The following is a 25,337-nucleotide window of genomic DNA, read 5'->3' on the forward strand; positions in this document are numbered from 1 at the left end:
CTCCCGTAGTAGATGTCGCTGTGTCAAAACATTGACTACTGACACTGGCAAAAATATTTGCCGTACATGCGACGTCGGCTGTCGTGCTCGTGACCGCCCTCCCGCCTCCTCCACCTCCTGCGACTCCGATCCGCTGCCCTGTCTGGCCGGCCGGCCGGCCGGCCGGCAAGCCCCCCGCCTCCGCCGCCGCCTCCGCGCCTGCCTGCTCCCTCCCCCATTTCATTTCAATTGAGAGCTGGGAGCAACCAACCAACCCTAGATCCACCACGTCCCCCACACGACAGGAGAGGAGAGGAGAGGAGAGGAGAGGAGATCTCCCCGTCCCCGATCCAATTCCGCAGAGATGGACTCCTCCTCCCCCTTCTCCCCTGACGACCAGACCGACGCCGACTTCTTCGACAAGCTCGTCGACGACGACGACGACCCCGCCCCGCCGCCCGCCACCGACTTGCCTCGGCCCGTCTCCGCCACCAGCCTCAACGCTGCAGACGACCCACCCGCCCCGGAGCCGCAGCCTCCGGTGCCGGCGCCTCCCGAGGGGTCAGGCAAGGGCGGAGCCGGCGTCCACACCGCGGTCAAGCAGGTGCAGTGGGCCTCCTTCGGAGGTGGCGCGGACGACGGTCCTGATCCGTTCGCTGATCTCTCGGGAGGCGCCGGCGACGACGACGGCTTCCTCGGGAGCACGGCCGGGACCCAGACGGCCTCGGGTCAGGACTTCTTCGCTGGGACCAACTCCTCCTCCGATCAGCAGAATGTCAATGGTCAGCACGATCAGGGAGGTGGCACCAGCACTGCAGTGGACCCAGCAGATCCCAAGTCTTGGGAGGCCATGTACCCTGGGTGGAAGTACGACGAGGCATCGCAGCAGTGGTACCAGCTTGATGGCAGTGTAAATTCAACCGGGAATGCAGCTCAGGTGCTGGAGAATAGCAATCAGAATGCGCAGCAGCAGCTCAACACGTCTTACCTGCACAATTCGTCGCATGCGGGGCTCGAGACAATTGCTGAGGAGGGCACTGCCGCAGCCGGTGCTGTCTCAAGTTGGGGCCAAGGGGCCGCCTCAGAGTACCCACCCAACATGCTCTTCTACGCAGAATACCCTGGTTGGTACTTTGACACCAACACTCAGCAGTGGCACTCGCTTGAGTCGTACCAGCAGGCTGCTATGCAGGCTGGAACAGCTAGCACGGGTCAGACTGTTGTTGCAAACGATGTTGTTGCTGCGAATTCCTCCTCGCTGACAGGCTATAATGCTGCACAAACTGAGGATGTTGCTGCCCACAATCAGGTGACCCATCACAATTCATTCTCAAATAGTTTCACTCTGCAGAACCAATGGCAGACTACGGATGCATTTGGTAACAATGTACGATCTGAAAGTGCTACAGATAACAGCCTGGCTAGTAGTTTCTATGGTTTTGAACAAAACAGGAATGCTGAGACTACCACTTCCTCTACGAGCCAACAGGCTGGTTTTAACACAGTTGAAACTGTTACAGATCACTATGGTGCACGCAAGGGCTTTGAATCATCAAGTCTTCAGAGTGGTTATAGCTCATCTGACAGTCAACAATCCAGTTACAAGGCATTCGAACCTTCCACGCGTTATAAGGCTGGTTACAAAGCGTTTGAACCTGCCATGGATAACCAGAGTGGCTACAAGGCATTCAAACCTTCTACGGGTCACCATAGTGCTTCCCAGGGATTCATGCCCTCCACGGGTCACCGGACTGATTTCAAGGGTTCCAGAGCTTCCACAGTTCACCAGGCTGGTTACAAAGAGTTTGAAACTTCTACAGGTTACAGTACAAGTTTCAAGGCATTTGAACCCTCTTCATCTCAACATGCTGGTTACAAGGGTTCCCAACCTAACTACACGGGATTTGACAGTTCTGCAAACCACCATGGTTATGGTGATGCCAATGGTGTTGTGAGTACTCAAGGCTTTGTCCCAATGCAAACCACGTACCAAGGCCAGAAACAAGTAAATGCAACCTCGCAAGGGCACCTGTCAAATAGTTATTTTGGTACTGAAAACTCCATGAACTTTAATCAGCAACAATTTCTGGGTGCAAATGCGTCAAACTTGCAATTCGATCACTCCCCACATGAAGGCAGGTCATCGGCTGGTCGACCACCGCATGCCCTTGTTACTTTTGGGTTTGGAGGGAAGCTCATAGTTTTGAAAGAAACTAGCTCCATGCCCGCAAGCTTTAACACTGGAAATCAGGTATCACAATAGTTTCCTTTTGTAACGTATTTTGTAATGAAGGAACATATTTGAGTTGACTAAATTACTAAAATATTTTTTTTCTTTTTCTTCTTGCAGTTCAAGGGTAACTCTAGTAGCACAGTTTCAGTTCTTAATCTGTCGGAGGTGGTCATTGATAGAGTTGATCCTTCAAGCATCACTAATGGTAGTGCACTTAGTTATTTCCATGCTCTGTGCCATCAACCTGTTCCTGGCCCTCTGGTTGGTGGAAGTGCTGCATCAAAGGATGTAAATAAGTGGCTTGATGAAATGATTGCATGGTACGAGTCTTCCTCTAGTGAATTCCAGAAAGGTGATACTCGCAAGTTGCTTATTTCATTGTTGAAGATACTATCTCAGCACTATGGAAAACTCCGTTCACCTTTTGCGTCTGACCCATTGCAAGAGGTACTTCCTCTCATACTCTATTCTGTAATTGAATGTTCATTTATATATCTCCTCTGTTTTCTCTGGTCTGCTTTCCTTTTCTATCCTTATTTATTTTTACGACTTGCATTAGAAAACATTGTGCCATGGTGATTTGTTTCGAGTTGGATGGTGTAAACCAAAACATAAGTTGGATAAGCTACTAAACTTCAGATTTATATATACTCATACAACCTAGAATTTTTTTACGAACAGTGTTTCAACCATGTAAAGTTATAAATACCTGTGATCAGCATTGTCACATGGGAACTTTGCTCGATTTCATATTTTCATGTTTGATTATGATGGGGGATTCAACTACTTTCTTAACTCGTAGTTTGTAAACAATGTCTAATTTTATATTTGTGCATAATTGTTACATGAATTCTTTATAATAGGAGACAAATGGTCCAGAAATGGCAGTAACTAAGCTATTTTCATCGTGTAAGAGAAGCACTGCTCATATGGGAGATTATGGATCCATTGTTCCGTGCATGAAAAATATTGCTTCAGAAAGTCAGATGCAGGTAATTTTTATTTATAATATTCTGCCCTTTATTTTTAGCAAATGTCCCTTATTGAAACAACTACTATTCTTTTAGGCTGTTGCACAAGAGGTGCAAAGTCTTCTAGTTTCTGGGAGAAGAAAAGAGGCCCTTCAGTGTGCCCAGAGAGGTCAACTTTGGGGACCTGCAATCATACTGGCATTGCAGCTTGGTGATCAGGTCTGTTTGACTTTAAACAACCCCCCTTTCGTAACGTAGCATGTTGCTCGACTTCCTGTAATCCTGCCTGGTTTTCATTTCCATGTTAGATTCATTGTTTTTTTCCTGGACTGTTGGTACAGTTTTATGTGGATACAGTGAAGAAAATGGCTCACTTCCATTTTGTATCTGGGTCCCCTCTGCGAACGCTATGCCTTCTCATTGCTGGACAACCTGCAGATGTTTTTAATGTAGAGAACAATGTCAACAGTGACTATGGTACATCCCGTCAACCTATGGAGGTACTTGCAAAGTTAATTGGTCTTTTAGTTGTTAAATGTATTACTGTTATGACCGTCAAGTACTGATTATATAATTCAAATTCAAAATTATAAAAAAAAAATCTTTACCTTGTTGTCATTGCTGATCACCTGTGTGATTAATGATTTCATAATGTCTTGTTTACTGCAATGTCATGACTTTTGGGTATCGTTTATCAATATTTTTTCTGGGTTTCTGTTGTACTATCTAACTTCTTTCACAATTTGTTCTTTTTCTTTCCTGAGTCAGCCTGGTCCTAATGGTATGTTGGATGATTGGGAGGAGAATTTGGCTATAATTACTGCAAACAGAACGAAAGGTGACGATCTAGTAATCACCCATCTTGGTGATTGCCTCTGGAAAGAAAAATATGAGGTTTGTATCATTATATCATATTTGTTTTTAGATTCAGTTTTCCTACTCTTTTGTGTATATGCGGTCAAGTACCTTATGCACAATGTATACAGGTTGCAGCTGCCCATTCATGCTATTTAGTTGCTGAACTAAATATTGATTCATACTCGGAAAGTGCAAGGTTATGCCTCATTGGTGCAGACCACTTGAAGTGTCCTCGAACATTTGCCAGCCCTGAAGCCATTCAGGTTTGGCACTATATGTTTTACCTGCAAAAAAGTTGTGTATGCTGTATGGAGTAGACATTTACTTAAAACATCTTTTTCGCTCAGTTGCCTAGTTAGACATTGCCTAGATGTGGCTAGCTTTAAAAAATATATTATACGGATCCATTGGCAAGATTATGCTTAGTTATTTATTGGTTTATTTTTTTTGCTATTCACTGTCTGGACTAATATCTTCAAAATGCAAACAGAGGACAGAGGTTTATGAATACGCGAAGGTGCTTGGTAATTCTCAGTATATTCTACTACCCTTTCAGCCATATAAGCTGATATATGCATACATGCTTGTGGATGTGGGGAAGGTTTCTGATTCTTTGAGGTATGTTGTTGGCTTGTTCATAACAATCAAATGACACAATCCTTTCCCTAGCTTGTACTTGTACATTATCACGCAGTTGAATATTAACTTCTCTAGGTATTGCCAAGCATCTATGAAGGTGCTGAAAGCCTCTGGTGGTGCCCCTGAATTGGAGGTGTGGAAACAATTATTTTCTTCACTGGAGGAGAGGATACGCACTCACCAGCAGGTATGACCATACCATTTGGTATATTGCTTATTGCAAATCTTTGCTTGCTTTATATCTGGTGTTCTCTTGCTCTTTTCCTTGTTCATTTACAGATTGACCAACTCTCTTTGCTTGTTTTTTTTTTCTGTAGGGTGGATATGGAACAAATCTTGCCCCAGCAAAACTAGTTGGGAAGATTTTTACCTCGCTTGATAAATCTATATCCCACATGATGGGTACACCATCTGCACCACTTCCACCATTACCACATGGATCTGTTAGTGATAGAGAGAGCCACTCTATGCCTGCAGCAGCAAAATTTGGAAATAGCCAATCGGCAATGGCCATGTCATCGTTAATGGCATCTGCTTCAATGCAGTCAATGACTGAGATAGCAGAGAATAGTGGTGGCACTGGCAGGACAATTGCACAGAACAGAAGTGTTTCTGAGCCGGAGTTCGGTAGAACATCAAAACAGGTACTTGCAAAGAGAAATTTTAAGACATTAATTTCTGGTTATGTTGAATTTGAAAGATCATATGGTATTTCTCCCCTTGTCTCATTTGAAAAACCTAACAGGGTGCTGGATCAGATGGCACACAGAGTAGTGCATCAGGATCTGGTAGTTCTCGATTTGGTTGGCTAGTGCAGAAGACTATGGATTTAGTGTCGAAATCCCACCGCCAGGTATTTTTTACTAAGTTATGAAATGACTATTTCCAGTTTTTGCCTCCATCTTGTCTCTTCTATATGCAACACCAACCTTAAGATCCTATTTCTGTTATGAAGGCAAAATTAGGGGATCAGAACAAATTTTACTATGATGAAAAGTTGAAGCGGTGGGTGGAAGAAGGTGCTGCTGTTCCTGCCGAGGAGCCTCCTCTTCCTCCACCTCCAACAAAACCATCTTTCCAGAATGGTATGCCAGACCATAAGTTGAATGGCCCCGTGAGTGTAAACCATGCTCCCAATGGAGTCACAGAATGGAAATCCTCAAATTCTTCGGATCAAGGAGGTCTGGGTATGCCTCCAATTCCACCTAGCCAAAACCAGTTTTCTGCTCGTGGACGGATGGGTGTCCGGTCCAGGTAATTCGACAGTGGCATTGTCATTTAGTACTCTGAATTATTATTTCTATATTGCTATCTAAGGTATTATACAGAAAACTGATGGCTTTTCTGTTTTCATTTTAGATATGTTGACACATTCAATAAATCGGGTGCGTCTGGAGCAGTGCCATCATATAACAAACCAGCTGCTCCATCTGTGACACCACCAGCTGGTGCCAAGTTCTTCATGCCGACTGCAGCACCTGCTGCTGCAGATCAGATGGTGCCACACCAAGCGGCAGAGATACACAGTGAAACCATCCATCAGGATGAGCGGTCAGCCTCACCACCAGCAGAAACATCAATTTCTTCAACCCCACCACCCACACAATTTTCATCACCCCCACCGCACTTGCAATTTTCATCACCAATGCAATCAACAATTCATCGGCAATCTAGTATGGAGAATATCTCCACCCCTTACCTGGGTTCTGGGGTATCATCATTAAGCAGCAGCAGCTCATTCTCAAAATCACGAGCCGCATCCTGGAGTGGGACATACTCTGAGCAGTATAGTGCTTTTGCGGGCACTCAATCACCTGACAGACAGACGATGCCTTCACCACTCATGCCTGGCAAACCATCACACAGTCGTTCCAACAGCAACTCATCACTGCAGCTCAATGGATTGGCAGAGGATCTTCATGAGGTTGAGCTCTAACTGATCACTGCTCAGCATGACCTCATGTCTTGTATCCACAAAGACAGCCATGGCAACCGCTGACGGTTCCAGAAACCCCAAAGCGGGTGTCAGAAAAGAAGCTGCCCTCACAATGCTGATCACAGGGATGACACAGTTGGAATGGGTTGGTGCCACTTTGCACGGGATTCTGGGGGCGCGCTCTAAACCACCGAGGTGCGTCAGACCTGTACTAACAGAAATGCAGGGTTTTTGAACATTTTGTAGTTATATCTCCTATACAACTAAAAAGAAGAAAAGTAAGATCACCAAATGGTGCGATAATTTTTTGGGTTGCCCCCACCTCTCCTTGCGATTCTAAGGTGGAAGGGTGCAAAAACAAATAAAGAATAAGAATGGATTCCTGATGTAAATATACAATAGAGAAACAATATATAAATGTGGAGGTGGAAGGGAAAGGATTCCTGATGTAAAATGGTCTTTTGTGGCCGTGCGATGTTTGCCATAGATGCGATACAGTCGGTGGTGCGACAATTTCGGCAACAAAAATCAACCGCCCATAAAATACAATTTTGGCAACCTGCGATTACGGCAACAAAAATCAACCGTGATTTTTGGCTACGGAAGTTGGAGTGCTTTCTATAATTCCATCCTCGCGAAATCAATCAGGGCACGCGCAGGACCTTTTCCATCGCCGTCCTATTTATTCGGTCGAGGAGGATGCGAGGTGCTGGCGGGTCTCCTCGGTCCCGCGGGCACCAACCAACTGTGAACAAGCTCCGTGGCAATGCGCCGGCCACGCGGCCGATAATAAAGCCAAATATTTTACTATAAACTAAACAAAGTCATTAGAGAATCTTCAAGAGCCTTTCTATATCTTATTCTCTAAATCATTACTTGGAGAGCCATTTATATAAAAATCGTTTTCTATATTTTTTTTACTTTCGAACAGTTTTGCTAAATCTCATACGCATTCTATAGAGTCATTCTCGTCTTCTATATTTGGCTAGCGAAAAATCTGAAATAGACATGCGATGAGTCTGGTCGGAAGAAACCTATGTGTAGGAGACATTTTGGACCTTTTTGAGCAAGGTGGCTGTCTGTCCCATCGCGGCGATCAGATGTGCTCGTATACTGGATCGGACGCCCTGGCACTCCGGGGTATCAGAGAGTCGGTCCAGATTCGCCATGGCGACAGCCACGTTGGCGCTTGGCGTCTTGTAGACTGGCTGATCTCCGACCATGTCAAAAGCATCACTAAGGTTGTGCGGCGCAAGTTGCCGTTCTTCATCTGCGCGCCGCCGAGCACGATCAGCATTGCGCTGTTCGCGGAGTTGTTTCTGCTCGTCTGTTTCGCCGTCGACAACGGGTTCGTCATTGCTGACGTTAAAAATAAGGTCTCCTCGCCGAGGTGGAAAGACCGGGAAACGAGAAAAACCCGGAGGATAATGGTGGTAGATCCAGGTCGTAATCTTCGTCCTCGGAGTGTAAAACTTTGGTGGGGACGGACCCTGTGCTGGAGTTTGTACTGGTGGCCTTGTCGTCTGGCAGGACTCGGATGGATACCATGTTGACGTAATGGCGAGCTGTTTGGCTGCTCTGTCCCGGCGATAAGCCCGCCCTGCTGAAAAGAGATTGGGTGTGCCGTGAATAGTGGTCGGCCGAGTTGCTTAGACCGTAAGGGTGGTTCTGGTCTTGAGCTGTCTTGAGCTTGATGGGCCGTCCCGCGGGGGTCGATGTTATTGTTAGGGACGTCTCCAGCTGTTCGTGTGTGATGACACGAGTTGGCCGGCAGGAGTCGAAAAAGTTTGTTGACGTCGCCTGGTCGGGTTTTCGCGAGATCGAATCCATGAGATCCGAGGCTTCGAGGAGCCTGAGATCGGCGCAATCAAGAGCTCGGAAAAGATCCGAGTCGTCGACCTTTTTTCCCCTATAACGAGGGAGCGGAGGTCGGGTGCTCGGAGCCGGCGTGATCGGAATCGACGCCCTTGCTGTCTCAGATCGGATCTGGGCTCCTTCCGAGGTCGTGGTCGTGAAGCCGCCACCATGAGTCGTCCACGTGATCTGGCCGACGGTGAACGTGAGGCCTTCCGCCACGGCCGCGGAAGCTGGAACGATGACCATCTTGTTCGTCGAGAGAGCTGTACGCACACCCCCTACCTGGCGCGCCACTGTCGACGAAAGCTAGTCGGCAGTCTACCTTGGGGTATACCCACGGTAGTAGTTTATTGGTAGACGGTGCGCAAGCTACGAACTCGATGGTGACGCAAGACACAGACAAAATTTTTATCCAGGTTCGGCCGCCGTGTGGGCGTAACACCTACGTCCTGCGTCGTCTGATTGTATTGGATTGTGTTGAGATAATCTGTCCTAAGGGGGGTCCCTTGCCTCTCCTTATATAGTCCAGAGGGCAGGGCTACAGATCTGGAAACTAATCCTAGTCGGCTACAATTGCCATAGATAGTACGATATCTATTCCTATTCTAACCGACTAGATTCCTGCTTGATCCCCACGTCTTGTTTTCTCGCTTGAAACTCCGAACAGTCGAATCAAGCCTCGAACTCGTCTCGTAATGGGCCGAGCCTCCTGGCCCAAGTCTATCCGTAAGGGTATAGGGGTTTATACCCCCACAGCTGGTACATGCCAAGTGATGGAGCAAGTGATGATCATGGTGATGATGGCGATGAAAATGATCAAGTGTTCAACTTAGAAAAGAAGAAAGAGAAAAACAAAACCCTATGAAGATCAAGGCAAAGGTATTGCTTAGGGTTTTGGTTTTGGTGATCAAGACACCATAGAGGGTGTGATCACATTTAGGATAGATAGCCGTACTATAAAGAGGGGAATTCTTTGGCTAAGCGGTTATCAAGTGCCACTAGGTGTCTTTGTTCATGTGCATGCATTTAGAACCTAGTGAGCTAACTTAACTCATTCGAAGAAAATGATTGTGAAAATGCTAACACACGTGCACATGTTGGTTTACACATTGTGGTGTTGGCACACTTTGAGAAGGAGGTGGAGTTTGAAGGGTAGAGAGAGGATGGGTTCCTCTCTCCCTCCCGCCGAGCTTGCGAGACGGGATTCGGCGCTTTTCGAGAAAATGAAGTGCATATCTTCTATTGCGCCGGTGGGAAAGTTGGACAAGTCGCGGGAGTGTTTCTCGCTGAGGAACACTCACCGGACGCTGGCTTCTGGAGCACCTGACGCTGAGTCTGAGCGTCCGGTGCAGTCAGTGCCTGACTCAGTTAGGGTAAGGCACCGGACGCCAGGCACCGGACGTAGGCTGGAGCGTCCGGTGTTCTGAGTCCGGTGTCTGCGCGTTTTGCAGTGCTCCCTAGGTTTAAGTCCGGTGAGCACCGGACGTAGGCTGGAGCGTCCGGTGACCTTGCGCGTTTGCAGACCTTCCTGAGTTTAGGACCGGTGTGCACGGGACGCGTCCGGCGGCAACTTGCTCAGCGTCCGGTGCTCTGCAGGTTACCGTTAGACTCTGACACGTGGGTGACTTTGGAGCACCGGACGCAGGTGTTGAGCGTCTGATGCCCCTTTAAGAGCGTCCGGCGACCCCGTGTTTTGTCCAGTGAAAGAGCCAACGGCTCTATTTGTTTGAGGGGTCTATAAATAGTTGTTGGCCGGCTTGGGGCTCACTCTCTTGGCATTCTAGCATACTTGACATCCTTGTGAGCCTAAGCAAACACCTCCCACTCATCTCCTTCATAGATTAAACATCTTTGTGAGATTGGGAGTGATTCCAAGTGCATTTGCTTGAGTGATTGCATCTAGTGGCACTTGTGGATCGTTCTACCTGCGATTTTCTTGTTACTCTTGGTGGTTGCCGCCACCTAGACGGCTTGGAGCAGCGGAGGAGGATTGACACGAGTTGGTGATTGTTCGTAGCCATCTTCCGGTGATTGTGAGGGGTCTTGTACCTTCACCGGTGGAGAGCCGAAAGGTAACTCTAGTGGATTGCTCGTGTCATTGAGCTACCTCACTTGTGGGTAGGTTCTTGTGGTGTCCTAGTGAGGACGAGGTTCGTGCTACACCTCTTAGCCACCGAACCACCAAGTGTTGGTCGACACAATAGGGACGTAGCGTGCCGGCAAGCACGTGAACCTCGGGAGAAAATCGTGTGTCTCCATTGTGATTGTACTTTGGATTTCTCCCGGTAATTGGACGTCATATTATTGATTGGTTCATCCCCTCTACGCGGCGGTATAAAGATCAAACCATCTCTCTTACTTTCCCGCAAACTAGAGTAGCTTACTTCTTGTATAGAAACTTTAGATAGCTCTCTAGTGTAAGTAGTGACGTAGCTCTTGTGTGCCTAGTGATCATTTCAACTAGAATTGTTGGATAGGTGGCTTGCAAACACCCCATTAGAGCTAGAGCAAAAAGCTACGCTTTGTTATTTACTAACCACTTGCTCTAGTGAGTTTTGTAGATTTTTTAAATAGGCTATTCACCTCCCTCTAGCCATATTAGGATCTTTCAATGGGTCAGCAGGTGTCCCCGAGTTTCTACGAGCACACGATGATATATGAGCAAGGTGAACCTGTCCTCGCCACGACGGTGGCAATCGTGGCCAAGTGAAAGGAGATGTGTACCACTGCCTGCATCGCCTCGTGGTACAACCAATAATCCCATTTGTATCTACGCCACAAGCAAGAACTGACCATATCGTCGCTCTTGCATGTGCCACCTCACTACATTCACGGTGCCCGCTGAAGTATTGACTATTGCTATTTACTAAAAAATTGGTTCAATTAGTATTGGCACTGAATGTGAACAATGTCTAGACAAAGCTCTTTGCCTTTTCTAGAAAAGCAATGAAGAAAAACTGAAAAATAATATCAATAAGCTCTCTTAGGCATATATAGACAAATAGCCTTTCGTTTCTTACCTACGTAACCTGGTCCTAGATAATTGACAACCAATGCTAGGGTGAACAAACAACTACCAATTTGACCTCTGGATGTGCTTTCTAATTTGCATGTTTAGACAATTCTTACATCATTAGAATCCATCTAAATTCACATCCTATAGTTAATAGAGCTTGTTGCCGGGAAACAATTCATAGTTCTACACTAAATCAAAATTCCTCACTGTAAACTATGAGAATTGAGCAAGTAACAAGCACATACACTACTATTGTTACTGTGACCAAATAAAAAAAATGTATGAACAGATCCATAGTGATCCATTCAACCATCCTACTTTCCTAAAATAATAGACGTGTTCACTCATATTTATTGGAACTCCTTACTTCTAGATTCACACATTGTAGGTGGGCAGCGAGGGACATTACACATTAGACATGGTGTGGTGCAAACACGTACATATCGTTGAGGAGCGAGGTGCGTTCTTATTTTATTCCTTGAGCTTGGAGAAGACTGCTATGTGTAACACGCGGAAAGGTTATAATAGAGTTGATGAGTCTATGACACCGATCTCTATGTGACCTATTAATTTTACAAAATTTAATTTTTAAATTAAATGTCACTTTAAAGGTGAAATTTAATTTTATAGTATTATATTATCTTATCATGTGATTCGTATATTTTTAATATAAAAGTTTAGTTATCCCGTAGTAACACGAGCATTCTAGAAGCGATGCCTTTGGTTGGTGGTAGTTGCACATGAGCAGGACAGCAAAGTGTGGTCGAACCAAACCAACTGAGGTGAGATGAGATCCCTGACACGTCACCAGAAAGAAAGAAAAAAACTCATCAGATCTTCATCGGATTTTGAAGGGGAAAATGTGGAAAATGGAAGGATACATACAGGAACAAGAGAGAGAGAGAGAGAGAGAGAGAGGCAAGAGCAAGAAGTGCCACGGCCACGGGTGGCGCGATGCGACGTCGGCTGTCGTGCTCGTGACCGCCCTCCCGCCTCCTCCACCTCCTGCGATTCCGATCCGCTGCCCTGTCTGGCCGGCCGGCCGGCCGGCAAGCCCCGCCTCCGCCTCCGCGCCTGCCTCTCCCCTCTCCCATTTCGTTTCAATTTAGAGCTGGGAGCAACCAACCAACCAACCAACCCTAGATCCACCACACGAGAGGAGAGGAGATCTCCCCGTCCCCGATCCAATTCCGCAGAGATGGACTCCTCCTCCCCCTTCTCCCCTGACGACCAGACCGACGCCGACTTCTTCGACAAGCTCGTCGACGACGACGACAACCCCATCCCGCCTCCCGCCACCGACTTGCCTCGGTCCGTCTCCGCCACCAGCCTCGACGCCGCAGACGACCACGCCCCACCGCCAGCCACCGACTTGCCTCGGCCCGTCTCCGCCACCAGCCTCGACGCCACAGACGACCCACCCGCCCCGGAGCCGCAGCCTCCGGCTCCCGAGGGGTCAGGCAAGGACGGCGCCGGCGTCCACACCGCGGTCAAGCAGGTGCAGTGGGCCTCCTTCGGAGGTGGCGCGGACGACGGTCCTGATCCGTTCGCTGATCTCTCGGGAGGCGCCGGCGACGACGACGGCTTCCTCGGGAGCACGGCCGGGACCCAGACGGCCTCGGATCAGGACTTCTTCGCTGGGACCAACTCCTCCTCCGATCAGCAGAATGTCAATGGTCAGCACGACCAGGGAGGTGGCACCAGCACTGCAGTGGACTCAGCAGATCCCAAATCTTGGGAGGCCATGTACCCTGGGTGGAAGTACGACGAGGCATCGCAGCAGTGGTACCAGCTTGATGGCAGTGTAAATTCAACCGGGAATGCAGCTCAGGTGCTGGAGAATAGCACTCAGAATGCGCAGCAGCAGCAGCTCGACACGTCTTACCTGCACAATTCGTCCCATGCGGGGCTCGAGACAATTGCCGAGGAGGGCACTGCCGCAGCTGGTGCTGTCTCAAGTTGGGGCCAAGGGGCCGCCTCAGAGTACCCACCCAACATGCTCTTCTACGCAGAATACCCTGGTTGGTACTTTGACACCAACACTCAGCAGTGGCACTCGCTTGAGTCGTACCAGCAGGCCGCTATGCAGGCTGGAACAGCTAGCACGGGTCAGACTGTTGTTGCAAACGATGTTGTTGCTGCGAATTCCTCCTCTCTGACAGGCTATAATGCTGCACAAACTGAGGACCTTGCTGCCCACAATCAGGTGACCCAACACAACTCATTCTCAAATAGTTTCACTCTGCAGAACCAATGGCAGACTACGGATGCATTTGGTAACAATGTACGATCTGAAAGTGCTACGGATAACAGCCTGGCTAGTAGTTTCTATGGTTTTGAACAAAACAGGAATGCTGAGACTACCACTTCCTCTATGAGCCAACAGGCTGGTTTTAACACAGCGGAAACTGTTACAGATCACTATGGTGCACGCAAGGGCTTTGAATCATCAAGTCTTCGGAGTGGTTATAGCTCATCTGACAGTCAGCAATCCAGTTACAAGGCATTCGAACCTTCCACGGGTTATCAGACTGGTTACAAAGCGTTTGAACCTGCCATGGATAACCAGAGTGGCTACAAGGCATTACCTTCTACGGGTCACCATAACGCTTCCCAGGGATTCATGCCTTCCACGGGTCACCGGACTGATTTCAAGGGTTCCGGAGCTTCCACAGTTCACCAGGCTGGTTACAAAGAGTTTGAAACTTCTACAGGTTACAGTACAAGTTTCAAGGCATTTGAACCCTCTTCATCTCAACATGCTAGTTACAAGGGTTCCCAACCTAACTACACAGGATTTGACACTTCTGCAAACCACCATGGTTATGGTGATGCCAATGGTGTTGCGAGTACTCAAGGCTTTGTCCCAATGCAAACCACGTACCAGGGCCAGAAACAAGCAAATGCAACCTCGCAAGGGCACCTGTCAAATAGTTATTTTGGTACTGAAAGCTCCATGAACTTTAATCAGCAACAATTTCTGGGTGCAAATGCATCAAACTTGCAATTCGGTCACTCCCCACATGAAGGCAGGTCATCGGCTGGTCGACCACCGCATGCCCTTGTTGCTTTTGGGTTTGGAGGGAAGCTCATAATTTTGAAAGAAACTAGCTCCATGCCCGCAAGCTTTAACACTGGAAATCAGGTATCACAATAGTTTCCATTTGTAACGCATTTTGTATTGAAGGAACATATTTGAGTTGACTAAATTACTAAAATATTTTTTTTCTTTTTCTTCTTGCAGTTCAAGGGTAACTCTAGTAGCACAGTTTCAGTTCTTAATCTGTCAGAGGTGGTCGTTGATAAAGTTGATCCTTCAAGCATCACTAATGGTAGTGCACTTAGTTATTTCCATGCTCTGTGCCGTCAACCTGTTCCTGGCCCTCTGGTTGGTGGAAGTGCTGCATCAAAGGATGTAAATAAGTGGCTTGATGAAATGATTGCATTGTACGAGTCTTCCTCTAGTGAATTCCAGAAAGGTGATACTCGCAAGTTGCTTATTTCATTGCTGAAGATACTATCTCAGCACTATGGAAAACTCCGTTCACCTTTTGCGTCTGACCCATCGCAAGAGGTACTTCCTCTCATACTCTATTCTGAATTTCTGATTGAATGTTCATTTATATATCTCCTCTGTTTTCTCTGGTCTGCTTTCCTTTTCTATCCTTATTTATTTTTACAACTTGCATTAGAAAACATTGTGCCATGGTGATTTGTTTTGAGTTGGATGGTGTAAACGAAAACATAAGTTGGATAAGCTACTAAACTTCAGATTTATATATACTCATACAACCTAGAATTTGTTTACGAACAGTGTTTCAACCATGTAAAGTTATAAATACCTGTGATCAGCATTGTCACGTGGGAACTTTGCTCGATTTCATATTTTCATGTTTTATTACGATGGGGGATTCAACTACTTTCTTAACTCGTAGTTTGTAAACCATGTCTAATTTTATATTTGTGCATAATTTTTACATGAATTCTTTATAATAGGAGACAGATGGTCCAGAAATGGCAGTAACTAAGCTATTTTCATCGTGTAAGAGAAGCACTGTTCATATGGGAGATTATGGATCCATTGTTCCCTGCATGAAAAATATTGCTTCAGAAAGTCAGATGCAGGTAATTTTTATTTATAATATTCTGCCCTTTATTTTTAGCAAATGTCCCTTATTGAAACAACTACTATTCTTTTAGGCTGTTGCACAAGAGGTCCAAGGCCTTCTAGTTTCTGGGAGAAGAAAAGAGGCCCTTCAGTGTGCCCAGAGAGGTCAACTTTGGGGACCTGCAATCATACTGGCATTGCAGCTTGGTGATCAGGTCTGTTTGACTTTAAACAACCTCCCTTTTGTAACGTAGCATGTTGCTCGACTTTCCTGTAATCCTGCCTGGTTTTCATTTCCATGTTAGATTCACTGTTTTTTTTCCTGGACTGTTGGTACAGTTTTATGTGGATACAGTGAAGAAAATGGCTCACTTCCATTTTGTATCTGGGTCCCCTCTGCGAACGCTATGCCTTCTCATTGCTGGACAACCTGCAGATGTTTTTAATGTAGAGAACAATGTCAACAGTGACTATGGTACATCCGGTCAACCTATGGAGGTACTTGCAAAGTTAATTGGTCTTTTAGTTGTTAAATGCATTACTATTATGACCGTCAAGTACTGATTATATAATTAAAATTCAAAATTATAAAAAATTCTTTACCTTGATGTCATTGGTGATCTCCTGTGTGATTAATGATTTCATAGTGTCTTGTTTACTGCAATGTCATGACTTTTGAGTATCGTTTATCAATAACTAGGTGAATACCCCGCGCGTTGCTGCGGGATTTTTTCTTAAAAATAAATCATATATTAATTTGACTTGCATGTATTTTATTGTATTAGATCTAGTAAAAAATTGCTAAGCTAATAGAAGAAAAACTAATATTTGGTTACATTATAGAGGAATTGGTGATGAAACAAATAGTGTATGCACATGACTTGTATGTTAATAGATTAAAGATTTAAAGTATTTCACATGATATAGATGACATTGTCATTTTTTTGTAATTAATAGATTAAAGATTTAAAGTATTTCACATGATATAGATGACATGGTCATTTTTTGTAATTAATATGGGATGACATGAACTTAGTGGGGAATGATGTGGACACCTTGCATGAAGAGATAGAACATTTAGTGGGTCACTTAGTGGGGAATGATGTGGACACCTTGCATGGAGAGAGAATTCATCTAGTGGGGTTTAGCTTTATAAGAGTATATGATATATGATATGATTTTTCTGGTTTTTCCTTTTACTATCTAACTCTTTTCACAATTTGTTCCTTTTCTTTCCAGAGTCAGCCTGGTCCTAATGGTATGTTGGATGATTGGGAGGAGAATTTGGCTATAATTACTGCAAACAGAACGAAAGGTGACGATCTAGTAATCACCCATCTTGGTGATTGTCTCTGGAAAGAAAAAAATGAGGTTTGTATCATTATATCATATTTATTTTTAGATTCAGTTTTCCTACTCTTTTCTGTATATGTGGTCAAGTACCTTTTGCACAATGTATACAGGTTGCAGCTGCCCATTCATGCTATTTAGTTGCTGAACTAAATATTGATTCATACTCAGAAAGTGCAAGGTTATGCCTCATTGGTGCAGACCACTTGAAGTGTCCGCGAACATTTGCCAGCCCTGAAGCCATTCAGGTTTGGCACTATATGTTTTACCTGCAAAAAAGTTGTGTATGCTGTATGGAGTAGACATTTACTTAAAACATCTTTTTCGCTCAGTTGCTTAGTTAAATATGCCTTAGATGTGACTAGCTTTAAACAAATATTATACGGATCCATTGGCAAGATTATGCTTAGTTATTTATTGGTTTATTTTCTGTTGCTATTCACTGTCTGGACTAATATCTTCAAAATGCAAACAGAGGACAGAGGTTTATGAATACGCGAAGGTGCTTGGTAATTCTCAGTATATTCTACTACCCTTTCAGCCATATAAGCTGATATATGCATACATGCTTGTGGAAGTGGGGAAGGTTTCGGATTCTTTGAGGTATGTTGTTGGCTTGTTCATAACAATCAAATGACACAATCCTTTTCCTAGCTTGTACTTGTACATTATGACGCAGTTGAATATTAACTTCTCTAGGTATTGCCAAGCATCTATGAAGGTGCTGAAAGCCTCTGGCCGTGCCCCTGAATTGGAGGTGTGGAAACAATTATTTTCTTCATTGGAGGAGAGGATACGCACTCACCAGCAGGTATGACCATACTGTCATGTGGGGCCAAGCCTATGCGCGCCGTAGGCGCAACCGTGACATAAGGAGGGCCGAGGAGCGTGCAGATCGCGCCCAGCTTGGCGCGCACGCGGGCCTGGCCGCGCCCAGTGGCTAGGATAGGAAGGAAAGATTTGTTTAGATCCTAAATTATAGAAAGGATTAGTTTGGTTTCCTTACGGCCTTCAGCCGAGGGACTATATGTACTAGCTTTGGACTTTGGAATAAAGCAAGCAATATCAATTATCTAAACTCTCTTCTCCCTAAACCTCTCAAGCCCGATCGTCCGAGAGGGGCATAACCTCCGGATCGGAAGAACGGCAGGAGACTACGATCTTCGTAGTCGAGGGCCACCTACCCTAGATTACCAGGCCCTTGACAACCTGGTATCACGTGTCAGCCGATCCTCTTCCACCCAATCTGCTGCCGCCGCCGCCGCCGTTCCACGCCCAACACCGCCAGCATCGCCAACAACCTCGATCACCTCCACCCTGCGCCCGCGCCCAATGGCCGAACCCACGCTCGCCGATCTCCTCGCCGAGATGAAGACCATGGCTGCCGAGATGATGGTCCTCAAGGCCGACGTGGCTTCCGTCAAGGAGAAGACCGTCTCCTCTTCCAGTAGCGGCGACGGCCGCCCTGGGGGTCTTCACGAGCAGGAATTCCACCCGAAACACAAGAAGTGGGACTTCCCGCGCTTCGACGGCACGACTGACCCGCTCCTCTTCATCAACAAATGCGACGCCTACTTCCGCCAACACCGCACACCAGTGGAAGACCGCGTGGCCATGGTGTCCTACCACCTCGACGACGTCGCACAGCTCTGGTTCATCCAGCTGCAGACGGACGACGGCACGCCGAACTGGACTCACTTCAAGGATCTCCTGCACCTTCGGTTTGGCCCACCCCTCCGCTCCGCGCCGATGTTCGAGCTCGCTGAGTGCCGGCGTACCGACACCGTCGACGACTATTCCAACCGGTTTCAAGCCCTCTTGCCCCGAGCAGGCCGCCTCGAGGAGGAACAGCGTGTTCAGCTATACACCGGCGGTCTTCTTCCGCCCCTGAGTCACGCCGTTCGCCTTCACAATCCGGCTACCCTCGCCGAGGCCATGAGCCTGGCCCGCCAGGTGGAGTTAATGGAGTTGTCCAGGCCGGCTCCGCCACCGCCTGCTCGGGCACCCCCGCGCGGCTTGCTGCCCGCGCCTGCGCCGCGGCCGGCCCTGCCAGCTCCTCTAGCAGCTGCGCAGCAGGGCAAAGCGGAGGGCCCTCACCGTCGACTGTCCCCGGCCGAGATGGCGGAACGGCGCCGCCAAGGTCTCTGCTTCAACTGCAACGAGCCCTACGCCAGGGGCCACAATCGCTTCTGCAAGCGGCTGTTCTTTGTGGACGGGGTCGAGATCGATGCCACCGACGCTCCAGCAGCAGACACCGCAGAGGCGGACCCTGGAACCGAGGCGCCATGTTACTCCCTGCACGCCGTCGCAGGAGTACCGGTCTCGGACACTATTCAGATCAAGGTGTCCGTAGGATCGGCCTCCCTTCTCGCGCTGCTCGACAGTGGCTCCACGCACAGCTTCATCAGCGAGGACGTGGCGCGCCTCACCGGCCTACCGATCCAGGACCACCCGCGCCTGACAGCCACGGTTGCCAATGGCGAACGCGTGGCCTGCCCGGGCGTTATTCGGAACGCGCCTTTCTCCATCAACGGCACCGCCTTCTCCACCGATCTTTTTGTCATGCCACTTGCAGGGTACGAGGTGGTGCTGGGGACGTGCTGGATGCGCACGCTGGGCGACATCGTGTGGAACTTCGCCGAGCGTGCGATGTCCTTCCAATTTGGCGGACGCAGCATCACCTGGGCCGGCCTTCCGTCATCATCTGTCACCAGCCTGCGCACCATCGCAGCGGCCAGTGGGACGCTGCTGGATGAGCTCCTGGCCGCCTACGCCGACATCTTCGCTGCGCCATCAGGCCTTCCGCCACCGCGTACTCGGGACCATGCCATCGTCCTCAAGCCAGGTTCGGCCCCCGTCGCTGTACGGCCGTATCGCTACCCGGCGGCCCACAAAGATGAGCTGGAACGCCAGTGCGCCGTCATGATGGAGCAGGGCGTCGTCCGCCGCAGTGACTCGCCGTTTTCATCCCCGGCGCTCCTTGTCCACAAAGCCGACGGGTCGTGGCGGTTCTGCGTCGACTACCGCGCTCTCAACGCGCTCACCGTCAAGGACGCTTTTCCCATTCCAGTGGTGGACGAGCTACTCGACGAGCTCCACGGCGCGCGCTACTTCACCAAGCTCGATCTGCGCTCCGGCTATCATCAAGTGCGGATGCGGCCCGAGGACGTCCACAAAACGGCGTTCCGCACCCACGACGGCCTCTACGAGTTTTTGGTGATGCCGTTCGGGCTGTGCAATGCCCCGGCCACCTTTCAGGCACTGATGAACGACGTCCTCCGGGCCTATCTACGGCGGTTTGTTCTCGTCTTTTTCGATGACATTTTGATTTATAGCACCTCCTGGACTGATCACCTCAGGCACCTACGCGTGGTCTTCGAGCTCTTGCGCCAGCACCAGTTGTTCGTCAAGCGCTCTAAGTGCTGTTTTGGGGTGCAAGCCGTCGCCTACCTGGGGCATACCATCTCAGCTGCCGGCGTCACCATGGACCCCGCCAAGGTCCAGGCCATCCACGAGTGGCCGCGTCCCCGTTCTGCTCGGGCAGTGCGCGGTTTCCTGGGCTTGGCGGGCTATTATCGGAAGTTTGTCCACCAGTACGGCTCCATCGCTGCACCCCTCACGGCGCTATTGAAGAAGGATGGTTTCACTTGGAGCCCAGCGGCCGAGGAGGCGTTCAGCACCCTCAAGACCGCGATCACCACGGCTCCTGTCTTGGCTCTTCCCGACCTCGCCAAGCCGTTCGTCGTAGAATGCGACGCGTCGACATATGGCTTCGGCGCCGTACTCCTCCAGGATGGCCATCCGGTCGCTTTCTTCAGCAGGCCGGTGGCGCCCAGGCACCGCTCCCTCGCCGCGTACGAGCGAGAGCTCATTGGCCTTGTGCTCGCAGTCCGCCACTGGCGGCCATATCTTTGGGGGCACCACTTCACCGTCAAGACTGATCACCACAGTCTCAAGTTTCTTCTGGACCAGCGACTTGCCACCATACCTCAGCATCATTGGGTTGGCAAGTTGCTCGGCTTTGACTTCGCGGTGGAGTACAAATCCGGGGCCGCTAATGTGGTTGCTGACGCCCTCTCGCGCCGGGATGCTGAGGAGGACAGCATGGGCGGGCTCCGCTCTATCTCTGCTCCACGCTTCGACTTCATCAACCGACTCCGTCAAGCTCAGGCTGTCGACCCCGCCTTGGTCGCCATCCACGACGAGATCCGCGCAGGTTCCAGGACAGCGCCCTGGACGGTCAAGGACGATATGGTGCTCTTCGACGGGCGTCTCTACATACCGCTCGCCTCGCCCCTGCTCCAGGAAATTGTGGCCGCCGTCCACGATGATGGCCACGAGGGCGTGCAGCGCACATGGCACCGGCTGCATCGTGACTTTCATTTTCCCCACATGCGCCGCATCGTGCAAGACTTTGTGCGAGCTTGCGCCACGTGTCAACGCTTCAAGTCTGAACATCTGCTACCGGCCGGACTGCTGCAGCCACTGCCGGTGCCGTCCGCTGTATGGGCCGACATCGGGATGGACTTCATCGAAGCACTACCACGGGTCGACGGCAAGTCCGTCATCCTCTCCGTCGTCGACCGCTTCAGCAAGTACGGCCACTTCATCGCTCTTGGCCACCCGAACACTGCTGAATCAGTGGCCCAGGCGTTCTTCACCAACATTGTCCGCCTCCACGTCGTACCGCAGTCCATCGTCTCCGACAGGGATCCGGTGTTCACGTCTGCCTTTTGGCGTGAACTCATGCGGCTGATGGGCTCCAAGCTGCATATGACCTCCGCATTCCATCCTCAGTTGGACGACCAGTCCGAAGCAGCAAACCGCGTCATCGTCATGTATCTCCGCTGCTTTACTGGGGACCGACCGCGCCAATGGCTCCGATGGCTGCCATGGGCGGAGTACGTCTACAACACGGCCTACCAAGCTTCGCTCCGGGAGACGCCGTTTCGCGTGGTCTACGGCCGCGATCCTCCGACGATACGCTCTTATGAGCCCGGCGAAACCCGAGTTGCGGCCGTAGCCAGGGACATGGAGGAACGCGAGGCATTCCTTGCTGAGGTGCGCCACCGACTGGAGCAGGCCCAGGCAGTGCAGAAGCTGCACTATGATCGTCATCATCGGCATGTCTCCTACGCAGAAGGTGATTGGGTCCTGCTGCGTTTCCGCCAGCGTCCAGTGGCCTCTCTGCCCCACTCCACGGGCAAGCTAAAGGCTCGCTATCTGGGGCCTTATCGCATAATCCAGAAGATCAATGAGGTGGCCGTGCAGCTGGAGCTTCCCCCACAGGCGCGCATCCACGACGTCTTCCACATTGGGGTCCTCAAGAAGTTCCACGGACCTCCGCCGTCTACCCCGCCTCCCTTGCCGGACATCAGACATGGTACGGTCAGCCCGGTGCCAGACCGTGTCACTCAAGCTCGCAGGGTCCGTGGTGTCCTTCAAGTCCTTGTGTTTTGGCGAGGAGAACCAGCGTCTTCAGCTTCCTGGGAAGACCTCGACGAGTTCCGCGCCTCATATCCAGATTTCCAGCTCGGGGACGAGCTGGCTCTCGAGGGGGCGAGAGATGTCATGTGGGGCCAAGCCTATGCGCGCCGTAGGCGCAACCGTGACATAAGGAGGGCCGAGGAGCGTGCAGATCGCGCCCAGCTTGGCGCGCACGCGGGCCTGGCCGCGCCCAGTGGCTAGGATAGGAAGGAAAGATTTGTTTAGATCCTAAATTATAGAAAGGATTAGTTTGGTTTCCTTACGGCCTTCAGCCGAGGGACTATATGTACTAGCTTTGGACTTTGGAATAAAGCAAGCAATATCAATTATCTAAACTCTCTTCTCCCTAAACCTCTCAAGCCCGATCGTCCGAGAGGGGCATAACCTCCGGATCGGAAGAACGGCAGGAGACTACGATCTTCGTAGTCGAGGGCCACCTACCCTAGATTACCAGGCCCTTGACACATACCATTTGGTATATTGCTTATTGCAAATATTTGCTTGCTTTATATCTGGTGTTCTCTTGCTCTTTTCCTTGTTCATTTACAGATTGATCAACTCTCTTTGCTTTTTTTTTTCTTCTGTAGGGTGGATATGGAACAAATCTTGCCCCAGCAAAACTAGTTGGGAAGATTTTTACCTCGCTTGATAAATCTATATCCCGCATGATGGGTACACCATCTGCACCACTTCCACCATTACCACATGGATCTGTTAGTGATAGAGAGAGCCACTCTATGCCTGCAGCAGCAAAATTTGGAAATAGCCAATCGGTAATGACCATGTCATCGTTAATGCCATCTGCTTCAATGCAGTCAATGACTGAGATAGCAGAGAATAGTGGTGGCACTGGCAGGACAATTGCACACAACAGAAGTGTTTCTGAGCCGGACTTTGGTAGAACATCAAAACAGGTACTTGCAAAGAGAAATTTGAAGACATTAATTTCTGGTTATGTTGAATTTGAAAGATCATTTGGTATTTCTCCCCTTGTCTCATTTGAAAAACCTAACAGGGTGCTGGATCAGATGGCACACAGAGTAGTGCATCAGGATCTGGTAGTTCTCGATTTGGTTGGCTAGTGCAGAAGACTATGGATTTAGTGTCGAAATCCCACCGCCAGGTATTTTTTACTAAGTTATGAAATGACTATTTCCAGTTTTTGCCCCCATCTTGTCTCTTCTATATGGAACACCAACCTTAAGATCCTATTTCTGTTATGAAGGCAAAATTAGGGGATCAGAACAAATTTTACTATGATGAAAAGTTGAAGCGGTGGGTGGAAGAAGGTGCTGCGGTTCCTGCCGAGGAGCCTCCTCTTCCTCCACCTCCAACAAAACCATCTTTCCAGAATGGTATGCCAGACCATAAGTTGAATGGCCCCATGAGTGTAAACCATGCTCCCAATGGAGTCACAGAATGGAAATCCTCAAATTCTTCGGAGCAAGGAGGTCTGGGTATGCCTCCAATTCCACCTAGCCAAAACCAGTTTTCTGCTCGTGGACGGATGGGTGTCCGGTCCAGGTAATTCGACAGTGGCATTGTCATTTAGTACTCTTAATTATTATTTCTATATTGCTCTCTAAGGTATTATACAGAAAACTGATGGCTTTTCTGTTTTCATTTTAGATATGTTGACACATTCAATAAATCGGGTGCGTCTGGAGCAGTGCCATCATATAACAAACCAGCTGCTCCATCTGTGACACCACCAGCTGGTGCCAAGTTCTTCATGCCGACTGCAGCACCTGCTGCTGCAGATCAGATGGTGCCACACCAAGCAGCAGAGATACACAGTGAAACCATCCATCAGGATGAGCGGTCAGCCTCACCACCAGCAGAAACATCATTTTCTTCAACCCCACCACCCACACAATTTTCATCACCCCCACCGCACATGCAATTTTCATCACCAATGCAATCAACAATTCATCGGCAATCTAGTATGGACAACATCTCCACCCCTTACCAGGGTTCTGGGGTATCATCATTAAGCAGCAGCAGCTCATTCTCAAAATCACGAGCCGCATCCTGGAGTGGGACATACTCTGAGCAGTATAGTGCTTTTGCGGGCACTCAATCACCTGATAGACAGACGATGCCTTCACCACTCATGCCTGGCAAACCATCACACAGTCGTTCCAACAGCAACTCATCAGTGCAGCTCAATGGATTGGCAGAGGATCTTCATGAGGTTGAGCTCTAACTGACCACTGCTCAGCATGACCGAGGTGACTCATGTCTTGTATCCACAAAGACAGCCATGGCAAACCCCTGACGGTTCCAGAAACCCCAAGCGGGTGACAGAAAAGAAGCTGCCCTGACAACGCTGATCACAGGGATGCCACAGTTGGAATTGGCTGGTGCGACTTTGCATGAGATTCTGGCAGCGCGCTCTAAACCACCGAGGTGCGTCGGACCTGTACTAATAGAAATGCAGGGTTTTTGAACATTTTGTAGCTATATATAGATGTTGGTTTTACGTTTTAGAGAGAAGGGAAAGGGTTGGGTGGGCCTTGTTTACAGGTGAGAAGAGGAGAGAAGCAGCATGCAGATGCCCTTGTACAGATAATCTGCCCCTACCCAATTTGTTTAAACGCAAAGAAACCCACACCCCCACTCCATATTGATTTTCGTTTTTGGGAGAAGGATAGAAGAGAAGGTGTGTTCTAGTAGTGTGAGAAGCATGGCTCTGTAGAGTGTTGTTGTTATATCATTATATGGTGTAGTGTCCTAGCCGTATACACAGTATATTATCACTGTTTATTCTTTGGAGACGAATCGATTCTTTCATCTTGAAACAATTAGTGTTGCCTTGCCTTGTTGTATCATGGGCGATGTGATTGATGCAATTGTATCTGTGGTCGACACATGTTTTGTCCTGTCGCTGATGGAGTCCGAGT

The 25,337-nt window shown here is 48.8% G+C and overlaps 2 protein-coding genes across 4 annotated transcripts; both read left to right on the top strand.

Moving 5' to 3' along the window:
* On the top strand, positions 66–25,262 carry LOC8085168 (protein transport protein SEC16A homolog). 3 transcript variants are annotated; one of them, XM_021458968.1, is made up of 14 exons: positions 66–312; positions 12,657–14,634; positions 14,734–15,063; positions 15,486–15,614; positions 15,690–15,812; positions 15,937–16,095; positions 16,837–16,968; positions 17,061–17,195; positions 17,423–17,550; positions 17,647–17,758; positions 23,022–23,348; positions 23,450–23,557; positions 23,660–23,958; positions 24,064–25,235. In XM_021458968.1, the coding sequence occupies exons 2-14, from the start codon at positions 12,688–12,690 to the stop codon at positions 24,638–24,640; spliced, it is 4,506 nt and encodes a 1,501-aa protein (XP_021314643.1). In that variant the 5' UTR covers positions 66–312; positions 12,657–12,687; the 3' UTR covers positions 24,641–25,235. The 3 variants fall into 3 exon arrangements, with proteins under 3 accessions (XP_021314643.1, XP_021314642.1, XP_002451352.1); XM_021458967.1 differs by lacking the exon at positions 66–312 and having other exon boundaries at positions 12,379–14,634; positions 14,740–15,063; XM_002451307.2 differs by lacking the exon at positions 66–312 and having other exon boundaries at positions 12,380–14,634; positions 24,064–25,262.
* LOC8085167 (protein transport protein SEC16A homolog) lies at positions 309–7,084 on the top strand. Its single transcript, XM_002451306.2, has 13 exons — positions 309–2,230; positions 2,330–2,659; positions 3,076–3,204; positions 3,280–3,402; positions 3,525–3,683; positions 3,952–4,077; positions 4,170–4,304; positions 4,532–4,659; positions 4,756–4,867; positions 4,998–5,324; positions 5,426–5,533; positions 5,636–5,934; positions 6,040–7,084. Exons 1-13 carry the CDS (start codon positions 344–346, stop codon positions 6,614–6,616), a joined length of 4,440 nt encoding a protein of 1,479 aa, XP_002451351.1. The 5' UTR covers positions 309–343; the 3' UTR covers positions 6,617–7,084.

Source organism: Sorghum bicolor, chromosome 4, assembly GCF_000003195.3.
Source record: "Sorghum bicolor cultivar BTx623 chromosome 4, Sorghum_bicolor_NCBIv3, whole genome shotgun sequence".
NCBI lineage: Eukaryota > Viridiplantae > Streptophyta > Magnoliopsida > Poales > Poaceae > Sorghum > Sorghum bicolor.

Coding starts and splice junctions, on each gene's coding strand:
- LOC8085167 (XM_002451306.2), top strand. CDS start 344: ATGGACTCCTCCTCCCCCTTCTCCCCTGACGACCAGACCGACGCCGAC. Junction 3,205..3,279: donor CTTCAGAAAGTCAGATGCAG/GTAATTTTTATT, acceptor CTATTCTTTTAG/GCTGTTGCACAAGAGGTGCA. Junction 5,325..5,425: donor TCGGTAGAACATCAAAACAG/GTACTTGCAAAG, acceptor AAAACCTAACAG/GGTGCTGGATCAGATGGCAC.
- LOC8085168 (XM_021458968.1), top strand. CDS start 12,688: ATGGACTCCTCCTCCCCCTTCTCCCCTGACGACCAGACCGACGCCGAC. Junction 17,196..17,422: donor CCAGCCCTGAAGCCATTCAG/GTTTGGCACTAT, acceptor AAATGCAAACAG/AGGACAGAGGTTTATGAATA. Junction 17,551..17,646: donor AAGGTTTCGGATTCTTTGAG/GTATGTTGTTGG, acceptor TAACTTCTCTAG/GTATTGCCAAGCATCTATGA.